Source organism: Gambusia affinis, linkage group LG22 (assembly GCF_019740435.1).
Source record: "Gambusia affinis linkage group LG22, SWU_Gaff_1.0, whole genome shotgun sequence".
In the NCBI taxonomy this organism is placed as follows: domain Eukaryota; kingdom Metazoa; phylum Chordata; class Actinopteri; order Cyprinodontiformes; family Poeciliidae; genus Gambusia; species Gambusia affinis.
In genome coordinates, this window is record NC_057889.1 from 13,135,016 (window position 1) to 13,149,908 (window position 14,893).

The 14,893-nt window shown below is 37.9% G+C and overlaps 1 protein-coding gene across 1 annotated transcript in view; it reads right to left on the reverse strand.

Moving 5' to 3' along the window:
- nbas (NBAS subunit of NRZ tethering complex) overlaps nt 1-14,893 on the reverse strand; it is a 158,583-nt gene that overhangs the window by 138,390 nt on the left and 5,300 nt on the right. Inside the window, exons 7-14 of the mRNA XM_044105892.1 lie at nt 10,352-10,485; nt 8,716-8,849; nt 6,246-6,344; nt 2,989-3,127; nt 2,835-2,897; nt 2,611-2,739; nt 2,177-2,240; nt 1,500-1,693 (exon numbers count right to left, since the gene is read on the reverse strand). Of these exons, the coding sequence (XP_043961827.1) occupies nt 1,500-1,693; nt 2,177-2,240; nt 2,611-2,739; nt 2,835-2,897; nt 2,989-3,127; nt 6,246-6,344; nt 8,716-8,849; nt 10,352-10,485 (956 nt within the window). The remainder of the gene's footprint in view (nt 1-1,499; nt 1,694-2,176; nt 2,241-2,610; nt 2,740-2,834; nt 2,898-2,988; nt 3,128-6,245; nt 6,345-8,715; nt 8,850-10,351; nt 10,486-14,893) is intronic.

Consider the following 14,893-nt stretch of genomic DNA (forward strand, 5'->3'; position numbering starts at 1 on the left):
GGACAAACTGATGAGTAAAAACAAAACACTTTCTATTGCTGGTTTTCTTCTTCTTTTTTTTTTTTTTCTTAATTACCTCAGAATGGGGTTGTGCTTTTTGAGTCCCCACTGTTTTTGTTATGATGTCCTACTGGGCTGTAGCTTAAAATTAAAATGATGCTTTAGCACTTAAAAACAGTGATGATTTAAGCATCATCACTGCAGTTTCTCATTATTCCACACTTTTGCAAGCAGACTTCAAATGAAGATACATATTTAGTCCAGCACAGATGATGCTGGGGAAAAAAAAACAAATGAATAAAACAACTAAACTCAACTTTCCCCCTCCTACTCCTCTCTGATGCTAAAACAGGCTGATGACACATTTCCTCAGGGTTGCCAGCTAAAAAATGTTTCTGTGAGATCAGACAACTTTTATTCTTTAGACTTTATTGTCCCCACGGGGAAATTCTTTTTTTGCAAAGCAGCCCCACAACAAACAAAAGCTCAAAACTTTCCCCCAAAATTTTAATTAGTCAGAAGAACTGACACCTTATAATTCCCTTGTGACCTGACCAGTCTTATTATTTTTATTAACAGTTTGTGTTTGGACTGAACAAGCAGTTTAGCAACAAGCCAAATTCCCAAAAGGTTGGGATATTGTGTAAACGTTTAACTAAAAGTGAATGCAAATCTCATAAACAGTACAATAAAATGTAGAAGTCATATAAAATATATAAATTAAGGCATTTGAACTTTTATAGAAAATAAATTACTCAACTACTATGCCTGCAATTGCATTAAGCATTCTTAGTTCTGGTGTGTCTCGTATTCCATAAACAATAGTGCATGGATTATTTATGGGCTTTAGGTTAGGAGAGTTTTACCTCCTCTCAAGGCTGCAGCTGTCTCTTTGTTTGTGCACCTTCTTTTATCCACAGTTTTCCCTTCCGCTCAACTTCATTATTATGCTTACGAGAACACCCAGTTTCAGGCAAGACCTTTAGTTGCTTAGCAGACAGTCAAAGACTCCATCTGAGAATGGCTAAAACCTGTGACTACTTGAGACCCCCTCTAAAAATGCCTGCCTGTTCAAAACACCAAATATACTGTAATGTGAATTAATAAACAAAGTGGAAGTGGTCTAAGCACTACTGCACAAGCTACAGTCTACTTTATTTCCACTTTTGGGGGAACAGCTAATTAGCACCAAGGAACATAAATAGCACTCCTGGATTGGCTCCAGGTAGCCAATAGCTGAATTATTTAATTCTTCCTGACTGCCCTCTATAAGATATTTGCATTGCAACACATTTTTATGAGATTAGCACGCTGTTTAATTTATATTTTAGACAACATCCTAATTTGGGGTTATATATTAACGAAGGTGAAGAACTGCTCAATACTCCACAAAGAATGTTTTAAAGAACTAAAGGCTGAAAGCTGTGATCTACAGCTAATGTTAATGGATGTTCGCTCTGGTTCAACAATCTGCACACATCCCTCAATGTGACATTTACCTCCAGGCTTAGGAAGCCCCCGTCATGCGCAGCAGTGACTCTGGGTGAAGGCTCGAACCATTCGCAGGATTTCCCCAGAAGGTTGCGTAACGTTCTGACGGATGATACGGTGACCGACCCAGAGCAACGAGCCAGAATCAACACGTTGTCACTCCACCAACTCACATCTACCAGTGGGTAGTACTGCTCCTTATCTGGGACAAATGCAGTGACACATAAAGGTCAGTCAGAGCAGATTTTTTTTTTGTCTCTTCTCATCCTCACTTAACATGTTTGTGGGCTTTATAGCCTGATAATCCCCTTATCCAAAGAGTAACTTTTTAGTAACCTCCCTTCCAGACATATTTATATGTAGCGCCATGAGACATCACTTGTCATGAGGATATACGCCTAGATTACTGTTTACACAAAATGTGATAGCTGTCACCACTAGTGGCCTGAAACTGTCAAAATAAGATTATAGCCAAATACACAAACACCGAAATACACACATAAAATAGCCTGGTTACCAAAGGGAGAAAATATTTGCTAGCCCCACCATGCACCATGTTCTTTGTGTTTGTGAAAACTGTGTAATTCAATAAATCAACAGTGTCAAAGATCATTAAATTGTGTCCAAAATGTGCTGTCATGTCAGCAACAAAGTACTCTCTTTTCGCTGCTCCAGGCCAAAATACCTTTTATTTTCTTCCTTCTCTCCAGTGATGTCTTCCACTCCGGGTTGATCTCCTCAAATCCTGGCTGCAGGGCAGACCGGAAAGATGGAGGCACCAAAGCAGGGAGGGAAAAGAAGAAAGAGCGGAAAAGGGGATGGGGAAAGAAATTAATCTGCTAACCCTGTTTACACTTGCAGCACACATGAGCTCCACCGGCGGCGGAGCTGAACATAGACGCTGAATAAATCAGCAAAACATTTGGCGAATTTAAGTTCCTCACATTATGTGGGATGGGAGCAAACACAAACACTCAAAATCCTCCCCACACTGAAAAACCATGTCCAAAAGAAGATTACATTAATGCTGTCAGTGAAGAACTTAATATACAAAATATGATCACAAATACAACTGTAGTGCACATTCAGAAGACAAATATGAGTAGCTTAGGGTTGTACCTGTTGGTCCTGGCTCCATGTGGTCCTCTGTTTTAGGGAGGGGATGTCCCAGACAGACAAACGCCCAGAGAAGTGGATAACAGCCAGGAGTGTCCCGTCAGGGCTCAGGCTCATGCGGAACACACCATCCTGAAGGATGAGAATACCAACACACTCTTCTTATTAACAATAGATCAGCTTTTTATTTTAAAATGAGGTATTCAGGTTGAAGAGGGCTTATGTACCTTTTCATCTCCTTGCCTTGAAAATAATCTTAGGCTGGGAATCCTGAAGAAACCTCTCTGATTCTATAAACACACACACACACAAGGTGAAAATGTTTCATCTACAACACGACTATATTGATTGCAAGAAAACCAGGTGTTACAGACATCTCACCGAACCAATGTCGTCCTCGTAACTGGTGACCTGCTTGTAGTGAGGCGAGCCAGAGAGCGCCCTCCAGGCAGTGATGCCGCTGCAGGAGGCCTTGGATGCACCATTATCCCCTGATTCACAGCCTCCTACCAGCAGCAATCTACACAAACACACACCGTCTTCATGATTGTGCCTCTAACCTTGTCATCCTTTAATTCCAACTAAGGCCAGAGAGAATTCCCACTACTGAACTGTCATTTAGGTGCCTAGCAGATTAAGTGTTATTTATCAGAGGAAAGGTCTGGTTGGAATGACTTAAGCTCAGTGAAGACAAAAATAAGACCTCATTGATTAGTGGTTCCCTTCATTTACAGTGGGATTGGCCATGAAATCCGGCTGTTCAACTCAAGACTGCCCCCTGGTGTAGAAAATATAGATATTAAATATGAGCAAAATAGAGTTATTTTGCTGTTTAATATCTAATGTGCATCGATGTCATTGGTTCTTCTAAATACACCAATTATTTGTTCAAAAATTGTTTGAAATCAACCAGTTTATTTAGAGAGAAATTTTCTTACAGAGCAAAAGTAACATATTATACAAGACTAAAACGACAAACTAAAGCATCCAATACAAAAGAAAGTGAACAAGTTAAATGATGTGAAACATGGAAAAAATATGGACTCTACAGAAACTGCAGTCATTAGTATGAAGGATTGAGAAACTATTGCATTAATGATGATGAGAAGACAAGTTTATTGAGACTGGAGGTGGACATAAAAAGTGGCTGTGCATCATGGGCCAGCACACATTGGCCTGCCCTCTAATTGACCTCTTGCAGTGCGGACAATAAGATGTACTGCAATTAATTATTAAAATAGTAAATTTATATGCATAAAAATTGTATTTTCAAAATGTTCAACTATTGTTATTTATTGTATCTCACAATTATGTTTTACTTTTCATATTTTTAATTAATATTTTTTTACACTTTTATTTCAAAACTAGCAGAACAGAGCAGAAAACAAATGAGCCTTTCTTTCCCTAACAGATGGTTTTATTATGTATAAATGGCAACTACAAAACTCATTAGTAATTTTTTCCCTGAAAGAAAAACAGATCAAGCAACAAAAATGAAACCAAAAATCTGCATTAAATCAGAAATATATACCACTATTTATTAAAATAATGTCAAAATACATAAAGTCAAAGTTAAAAGTACAATCAAAAAATTATTTTAATAATCATCCAGAGATTTGAAATTATTTTCTAAAATCCAATTTCTTAACCTTTCATTTTTTTTCTTGTTTGCTTTCTATTCTTCCACATTTTGACCCAGTTTTTCACATAGAGATTATTAAAGTTTCATCTCATCTATCAGTTGGCAAACATTTGACAGTAGCTGCCAAAATCCATTATGCTTTCATGCCAGGTTTCACCGGCCAATGTAAATTTGCTTTGTACGGCCTATGGGCCCTGGGGAAAACCATAAGGTCACAAATATGAGCCTGATATAATTAACCACAACCTCTGAATGACCAGAGGAGAATTTCAAGCCAATGCAGAGAATTCCTGCAGGTACTTTATTAAAGACATGGGCTCATTCATTCTTAAATGAGTACCTTGACCTCATTCAACTTAACGTCTTCTGCTTGAACAGGAGATCTTGATGAAAAGCAATTTACTTGCAACTTGCACCATAATCTATTGAGCTTTTTTTTTCTGCTACATACGATGCTTCTCAGGTTCACTGCTTTCTCCTATACAGAGACAGAATAAGTCTCCTCTTCTGTGTGTAGGGAGGTTACATCTAAGAGAAAACATGTTTGAAGTGATGGCTTAGCAGATCAGAACCTTTTCACATTCTATCAGATTACATTGTATTAACTCATTTTATTGGGATTTTATGTAACAGACAAGTAATGTATACATGCAGATTGAAAGAGACTTTCTTCCACACTATTTTGATGTATTCCCTAGATATCCTTTGATAATCTTGAAGCAAGATTTTTTTTCCGTCCTTCTCTTGCCACTCTTTCTTAAACACCAGATTAGCTAAAGACAAAAATAGTAGATGTCTTCTCATTAGAAGGTCCAGCACAGGCTATCTCTTCTACACTGCCATGAGATTTGACTTTTCAAAAAAAATAAAAAATAAAAAAAAGCACAGGCCTAAACTCAAGTAGAAAAGGTCTGCAGAGAGGAATATTAGGGCTGACCATGCTTCCATCCAGGATTTGTACAGCTCTAGATTAAGGAAAAGGGAAGCAAACATCTCTGCAGGTTCTGCACATCCTGGACACAAATGACTTCATATTGCTATCAGCAAAAGCTAACCACCACAGAGAAAGTTACTTTCCCCATGCTGCAGTTCTGATCAAAACAATGAACACGTTACAGGCTGGTCAGTTAGCTATGCTGCTGTGGAACAAAACAAGTACATTTGCACAAGCACAACCTGCCTTCCTTTTTTTTTTTCTTCAAAGAAAAAGTAACTGTACATTATACAGACTGGTTCTTTCATACTCATTTATTTCACCTGAAGTGTATATATTTATACTGTATGTTTGTAAGCTGTGAGAGTGCAAAACCAAAGTCAGATTCGTAGTTAGCTCAAAGAATCTTGGTGAATAAAGCTGATTTTTCACAAACCACTTCAAAGAGAAAACATAATCTAAAGAGCAGCAGGTTTGGGTTAAGCTATGACAGTAGAGATGCTTTAGGTCCACAAGTATATTCATTTTATATTATACCGAAATATAATTGTGTCCATCCTGCAAAGATTTTAAAGTAAAACAAAGATTTATGTAATGAAATCTGCTGTGCAATTAAATCTAATTTATTTCTATCAAAGTAATGAAGATAAGATGTATTTAGCAGCAAATTGACTATGCCCGTAAATCTGAAATGATGAAACAGCTGGAAATAGCTCAGAAACTATCAGCTTTGGATATTTAAGTGTTTTGTGGCAACATATCTCAGGATGAGAACTGATTCAAAGGATTTGTAAGGATGTCTGAATATAAATGTAGGAAAAACACTCCTGATCAAACACTGCACTAATAGAAGAAGCCTCAGACGGTGGAGTCCTCAGGAGAAAATACATTCTCCAACAATGTCAAGGGAAGGCTATAGATATTAATTAGGCTGCCGCTGATGGATTAAGAGCTTAATGCTGGCAAATATGTCCATATTTCAAAAAGCTCTACATATCATTTATATTCAACCGGCTCTCCGAGCTCATGCAGTGTTTGAATGCCTGTCATTTTTTAACGTACCGGTGACCAGGGTGGTAAACGGCCGAGGTGACGCCACGAGAGTGGTGTGGGGAAAAGCTGAAGGTGTGGTTCTCCTGGAAGTTTTGATTGGTTCCAACACTGAAACGGAGCAAAAAAACGTTCACATGACAAGAAATACATGATTAAACTCAAGCACAGAAAAATGAACAAACAAATGAAGTGCTTATGTGGAAGCTTGTGGTGCTGAAAAGCAGTTTTGGGCAGTTTTGGACATAACAACAAAGCAATACTTCACCCAGTTGCAATTAAAATGAGACGTAGTAATCTATATAATCTAATTAGGAATGGCAATTTTAACGAGAGTGGTACATGTGGGGTAATTTGTGTTGGGATAGCTCTGGGGAAATTGTTCTTTACTGTTTAAATGTAAAGAGAAAAAGGAAGAGAAAAATGAACACTGAAATGCTGGCACAAAGGGCAACAATGAGAGAGATGCTTACCTATAATTCTAAAAAAATCTAATAAGTCATTTAGCAACAACATCATAATACAGCCACACAAAGAAGAACAGTGAATGTGAGCTTTCTGCTAACAGCTTTAAAAACACTTTTAGAGGAAATCTGGTAAAATATTTCCAATGTTGTTAATGATATTCTTGCACATACACGCCGGTACCTCAAAGACCGTTTCTCTGGCTGTTATAGGAGAATAAATCAGCGTTTCCCTCACAGGCGGCATCAATACTGACAGAATTGAGGAGAAGGTGTTGGAGGGTTGGACATTGTCTGATCAGGATTCAGTGCACATTGCTGAGTATTACCCTGTGTTTTGGAGTGTCACAGCTATAAGGCTTTGTGTGACAACAGCAGTGAAACAGGGAAATGGAAAATCTCTGAGGAGATGGAAAAAAAATAGAGGGCTAATGCTAAATCGAACTTGAAAGAAACAGGGTTCCAACACATTTAACATTTCTAAGTACCATATTTTTGCAACTATATAGATTTTGCAGCCTATTGCTGTGACATTATGGGCACTTGAGTTAAAAACATTTACTTTGTTGATTTAATTATCTGCTTTCGAAAATAAAAATTGCACAACCATCATGCTAAACCTGCCTTTACAAATCAGCAGTGTAATAAAAGTCTAGTTTATTGTTTTTTGAGGGTATATCTACCAAACTTTGATCAATTAAGACAATACTGACAAATCTGGATTGGATTACCTTAGATCAAATAAAAGTTCTTTAAAACTGTAGTTTTCGACAGCCAGTGTCATATAACTTTTAGATGCTTTACCACACCTGACTCAAATAATGAAGTCATCGGCAGGTCTCTGTAGAAGTTGACCGCACATGATGAGGTAATTCAGACGTTTGATTCAGCTGTATCAAACTTGCATGATACCAACCTCCAAGGACGGGAGTTAAAGATATCCACTTGAAAATGCATCAGTATTATCTTTATTTCACCAAATCTCCCAAAAAAACTGAGATTTAAATACTGTGTTATGCATCTAAATTAAGCCCAGTTCAACAAAAAGGGTCCAGCATAGAACCAAGAAGTAAAAGTATCTCAGGGTCATAAAATGGCATCCAATTAAGGATGCCTGAGTCACTTCAGAAAGTAAATTTGTTTCTGCACAAAAATTTATTTTGTTAGTACTCTAAATGTGAAAGATATAAAAAAAATATAACTCTACACTTGCCAAGTTATGTAGACTCTACTACGTAGGATAAGCTACTCATTTTTTAAAAGCATACCATGAAATGCATTAGCAATCTTCCTTTAAAATAAATCAGAGGCAGCTTTCTTTATTTTACCTTTGCTAACAGAACCTGTTAACTGAATTAATTAATTAACTCCGATTAACCGTTTGCTGTGAAACAACCCCATTAAACCCGTAACATGATTTTAGCTCGTTCACTGTTAACATTCCATGAAACATGAGGTCGCTGCGTGAGGTGCAAAGTGTGCCGGTGCTGAAGGTGGTAAGGGGAAAATGTAGTCACACCTACAAACAGATTATCGAGCTTGTAAGTTTAATAAACGGTGTCATGGTCAATATGAGGAAGTTGTCACACTCTCTTATTCAAGCCTGCAGTGACTCATTGAGGGAGGAAGGAGGAATGGGAAAGACAGATGCAGAAATGAACATGTCCTTTGCATATTATCAGGTATAATAAACACCCACTAACAGACTTCTGAAGGAGTAAAGGCTCCTTTGCTGCTTAGAGGTTTTATTCCCAATTGAACTGCTTTATATTACGGATTAATTAACATGAAAGCATCAGAAACAAATTTTAAATATCACTATAAAAAGAACTATTCTTAAATGCAATAAGCACACAAGATAAGAAAAGAACCATAACAATAGTTAAAAATTGAGATTAGAAAAGTTAAGTTATACCAAACATGTCATGGGATTTTTTTCAATAAATGTCTGCTTTTATATTAGAAGGCAACAAAGCAATTTAAGGGTGGCAGATTAATGAAGCCTTTGTGCCTCTCACCTTACAAGGTAGCTCTTGAGTCCACCACTGTATGTGATCACAAGAAGCTCTGCTGACCACTGAGCACTTGCTGTGTACTCCAAGAAGATCAGTCCTGCGACTGCACAGCTGAAATCTCCAGGAAAACTCACCACCTGCATCAGAAAACAGTAAGTCGAAGAGATGGTGTGAAAATAAGTGGCGCAACTTCTATTAAATTTTTTAGAAAGAGGAAGTAAAAACAATTATCACTTTGTAACCCACCAAGTGTTTTTAACTAAACAGATGTGACATGCAAGAAATGAGCATAAAATAGCCCGTCTAAAGATGAAGAAAGTAATGATGAGCCAGGCGAGCCAGGCAAACAGAAGATAAGTGACAAAGTTAAAGAGACAGAAAGCCAGGGAGATGAGGGAGAACGAGAACAGACGTTTTTTTTTTTTTTTGTTTTTTTTTGCACATGCACACTTTCTGTCAAATTGACTTTTTATCATCCCCCCCCAGAAATAGCAGCAAGTCAGTAGTGTGTGCACTTAACGGTGACAAACAGGAGGAAGAGCGAAGCAGAGCTGAGGGGAGCTGATGTAAGTGTGCGAGCGCACTCACTGTCGGCATACAACAAAGCAGCAGTGCACTAAAGGAGCGAGGATCAGAGACTTTCAAAGGTAAGTGTGGCTGGGGAGAAGGACGAGTCTGCACTCGCCGTCTGCCAGCGCCATCAGAGCAGTAGAGGAAATGATGGACAGAAATGCAGGAATAATAATATATTGCACACAGAGGACATTAAATGAGGCAGGGATGGAAGATGGACTTGATGGGAGCATGGGGAGAGACACTGACACAGACATGCACGGAGGAGAGAAATGTGACAGCAGAAACATGAGGAGAAGATTGGGAGAGCAAGCTTTGAAAAATTTAAAGGTGGGAGCTGATGAAGATGGGATTAAAAGGAGGAATTGGACACTAAGAGTAGAGAAAAAGGAGAAGAGGAAGAAGAAGCAACAGACAATGAACTAAAAAGCCCCCATGACAGACTAAAGGAGTGCAGAGGGTGTCTGACAAGCAAACATGTACTTCAAGACGTGACAGGCAGCTCAAAGTGTTTCACAGAGCAGGAGTACAAGTCTCGCCTGACTTGTCTCAGGAGGATTACGGATGTCTGAATCCTCATAACCATCTTACTGTACTCTTACAAGTAGAGCTGCACTGATTGTAGTTTAGGACAATTCTAATACCTAATTTTTCAAAAGTTTTCACGTCCAGATTCTGATATTAGCCAAATTCTCTGAAAGAACCATATCACTATATGTTTTTTTTTTTTTTTTTCCATTATCTCGGATTGAATTTGCAAAAATAACTGTTAAGTAAGTCAATTTTTTTACTCAAAAAACCTTTTTTTAGAATAAGTAACAAAATATTTGTATTTAAGTGTTTAAATATTTTTTTCCAGAAACTGATAAACAGTATTAATGTTTGCTCTTGAACTAAAATAACAAAAATAAAAGTGTGTCAAAGTATGTTGCTTTTTGATGCTTTTGCAGGCTGAAAATCAAAGGAATTTTTTGTTTTCTTCATAGTAAAAACAGGAAAAATACAACACAGGGAGCATAAAAGTGATTTTCAGATGATATCAAATAACTTGGATAAGCATGATTACCGGAGGGATGACAAAAAGTTCGCTGCCAATGAGGTCAAAAAGGCGAACGGTGCCTGTGCTGTCCGCATATGCCAACAGAGTGCAGTCGTAGCTCCACGCCACTCTTCGCCACTGAGGGTTGGGGTCCTTTGGCACTGTGGCAAAATGGTAAGAAATGAATAATTAATCCCAAAGTGATCAAATTTCAAGAATTAAAAGCTTTCAAATCAAGTCAGATGAGACAGCGTTAGATTATATCTTCTATAATGTGTGGTGCTAATGATTACAGATGGGAAATGAAAGATAAATCAATGCTTCTAAAATTCCAAGACCAATTTATTTATAACAAACAGCACAAATAACAGCTCAGAGATTGTGTTTTAACAGGGGAAACACTTTTATGCTTTCAAGCTTAAAGCAAGGAGAGAGAAAGGGAAAGAAGTTGGGGATAGGGAAAAAAAGGTGGGCGGAGAACAGGTATCATAAATTCAGCTTTTACTGAAGTGTAGGTTACTGTTTTAGGAATGTGCTGGCTCAGCAGAGCTGCGAGGGTAACCATATCGCAATGATGAAGCACATTCGTGCCTGCTGGCATGTGCTCAAGGCTCCGCTGTCATCCTTCCTTTTGACAGAAGAACCAGGTCGGGCTGGCAGGCTCCAGGCACAGGACCTGTTTTGAATGCTTAGTTCGGGGCCCATCGGGGGTTAGAGGGGAGGCGTGTTAAATACAGTGAGACCTGCATAAACCAAGCTGGTTTACTACAATCTTCGGGTTTTTTGTGGACAACAGCAATGTGTCCAATCCCTGTCGTTCTGAAAAGGCAAGTTATGTTTTTCTGTGGTTGATATCCCATAACAGAGCTCCCGGCATCTATTGGTCTGAAATTCTTGGCCGTGTAATGCTGCCGCAACCCCCGGTGGGCAATAGTGCTAACGAACGGGGGCGTTGGATATTGTATGACTGGAATTTTAAATGAAGAACAAAAGAGAAGAAGTGGGAGGCGAGGCAGATAAAGAGAGGACAGGAGAAGCTGGGGACGAGACAATGAATGAGATACAAAGATTAAAAACACAATGACTGCTCACATTTTAGGGCCATCGGATGAGGAGCGCATTAGGAGGCAGACAACTTATCAGACTTCGGATAGTGAGATTACAGGGAGAATATAAAGCTCAGTCTTCCTCTTGTTCTTTTGCATCTTTATATTTAAATCTCTTTTTCATTACATCCCTCACAACCTGCTATCTTATCTACCATTATGAACTGTGGACAGCAACACAGTGGGCTCCATTTCCACATACATGTTTTTCTGAGGGAACAAGAAAATTAGACGCTATGCGTCTTCCACTTGTTTCCCCCCACCATCCCAAGCGAAAGTGGAGGCAGAAGAATTACACCCAATGACCCAACAGAAGCCTTCTATCTGAAGCCTTGCAGATGCATTTATCAGAGCTCAACACTTATGAATTATGCACAGAGGTTTTGAGACGACTCTACTGTAACAGAGGCAGACAGGAGGGGGGAAGCGGTAATACATAGGTGTGGATGCAATGAGCGGACATGAGAACATATGCGCGCTCACACACACGTTCATGCTCATCCATTAAGAGAAAATGCCATTAAAAGCAGGATCACAGTGAAATCCATTAGAACAAATCTCCGTGAAGTGAAATGAAGTATGAAAGAAATGGAAAAAAGAAATGAAATGGAGAGGAAAGGAAAGGGGAAAAAAAAAAAGAGGGAGGGAGGGAAGGGTTTGCACGCGCCCCGGGGCTACTGTTATCCACACTATGAACCATTAGGAAGAACGGATCACAATGACGGCTAGCCAGAGCAGAACGGAGGACCGAGGGGAAGGGAGGGATGACAAAAATAAAGCTAAAGAAAATGACATAGAATAAGAAAAGAAGTGGAGGTACTGCTGAACCCACACAAGTTCACGCTGCATCTTTTACCTCTACCTGCTTTGCATAGGTAGTGAGAAATAGAGGTTTTATGCAACACTTAAATGTTTCAGTTCCAACTAATCTCAATATGAGGCAAAGGTAACCTAAATAAATTATTTAAGGGAAAAATAGCTGCACGGATTAATTGACTGATCAACTACAGCCAAGGTCTGATGACTGGCTGATCTGTAGAATCAGGAGTTTACTTGAGTTTACTTGAACTGATCTGTAGATCTAAGATCTAAGATCTACAGATCAGTTTTAGAATGACAGCCTGAGATTCAACCCTTTATAAATCTTTCAGAGTCCTTATAATGCTTCTTCTTTGAGTGTGTGGGTATGGATATACTCAATTACTCAAACTCTAAGTAAATGTATATACTTAGACATATGTAAACCCAGATAAAATTAAGTAACCTGTTTATTTATTTATTCATTTGATTCATTAAGTTGTGTTCATCTGAAAATATTGTATGAGCTTATAGGGTAGAAGTTCATAGGTTTCTTACTTCTTCCTACTCCTTTTCGAGCATGTTAAGATTACTGTGACACAAAAAATATATGTGTATTTTGCCTTTCTTGTTCTTGTGCATGATTTATACCACTATTATGTTCAAAATAAATAAATAAATACATTTGTTACAAGTTTATAAATGTGTTCTCTTTGGTCTTTTATGTAATAGAGCCTAAGAGTTGCTGTCATAATGTTTCTTATCTTGGCACATATGTGGTTGTGTTCTTACACAGGTCCAAAAGCAAAGAAATAGAGAATTGTGTGAAATGTCTACTTGTAACATACGCAAAACATATAAATCATTTATGAGGCTCTTCCAACAGATAATGCATATGGATTGGAAAGACAGACTGAAGAACTCTGTACATTAACCCAAGTACAGAGTTCAATACTTTTCACAGTGATGTCTCCATTTTACTTTTTGGAGTACTTAATGGTCTATAACCATATGAGGACGTACGTCCAATGGTTGACACACTGTCCGCCAGCAGCCCCAAGTGGTAAAATAAATATTAGCTGAATTATTCAGAAAATAAGGCCAGGTCGCATCCCATGTCAAACACTCCAAGCACTTGGCACGCTGGGATGAGGGAATTTTCAACACTGCCAACTGCATAATGCAGCAGAAGATGAATTAACATTATAGAGTTACTGCTGCAATATCTGAGTTGCATTTATGCTAATTGAATGGAAAGTGGAGATATTCTATATACTGGGCATCTTTAAGCTCCAAAAATTCATGCCTAGAGCCGTGCAGCATATTAAATCAATGCTCGCTAGCATTCAGGGGTCAAGACACTGAAGTTCATTTAGAATGCTATGAGCATGGGGATGAGAGAAAAAGGAGAAAGAGGAAAAGGTGGATTGTATTGTAATGCTCAACAAAAGCAAGTACGCTATCCTAATATGCTGCTGCATCTTTTAACATGTCCAAATGTGGCGGCATTTTTTTGACATGCGAGGCTGGGAAGCAATGGTGTGACATGAGCAGTTACTTTATTCTGTACAGATTCATATTTCATTAAAGAAAAACAAAGGAACAATCCATTTACTAGCAGGTGATGGGTCTGCTTAGACACTCAAGAACAATTTGCCTTCATAATGTTATGCTAAATCAATTACAATTATGGAAGAAATCAAGGTGGAAGTACTCAAAGTTGTTTTGTCCACCAGGGAATAAAAGGTACTTCAATGCTCTACAGAATCTGCTACAGAATCTCTGACTGTAATCCTTGCACTTTAAAGAGAAAATATGACTCAGTTTTGTATGATATTCAAATCCTGCAGCATTCCAAACAAGTAGCGCTGTGCGATGTTTGTATCTATAAAACATAAGAAGCAGTAAAGCAGAAAAGTTTTAGACCTCCCTGATACACTATTTGTATTAATCTCACTATGTTATTATGGATAGTAATTTAAATAGTAAAAGTGATTGTCTTGGTTGTTGTTCATCAGTCTCGCCCAGTCGCTCACTTTGTTTTCATAATTATTTTTCTTTAAAGCAGACTCAAATCAGACAAGAACGGACAGATAGACACTCCTTAACTCCTAATATCAATATTCACACACTAGCTTTATAACTTGGCTCAGTTTTAGGAAAGCTTTCAAAGTGGCCTTGATCAACATTTCTCTTTGGGATGTTTTTTTTTTATTTAAATTTTTTTAATACAGTAATTATTAAGAAGAAATTCGACATAAAACAATTTATGATTCAGGTAGTTGAACAAAGGATCTACATTTTTATCATTTGCTTTCCGAGTAAAAGTAAATTATGATTACTTTTTCATCAGAACTAATAACTAATGTTTTGACACATTAAAAATCATTAGCACTAAATTATTGTTTTAAATGTAAATCTGAAACTTCGTAATATATTCTGAATATCTCCAGTATTTTTGTATTTCTTATTAAGGTCAGGGGCTGGAAATGTGAGGGTGATTTACTGCTATTAGGCAGTAGTGTGGTAATTCATGCAAGTAATATGTATTCGAGAGCTTGCTGAGGTCAACAAAAGGCTAATAACTTAAATGCTCCTAATCTGATTGGATTTGGGTCATTGCTGTTTGCTGATATGCAATTCCTTGGTGTCATTTGGCAATTTA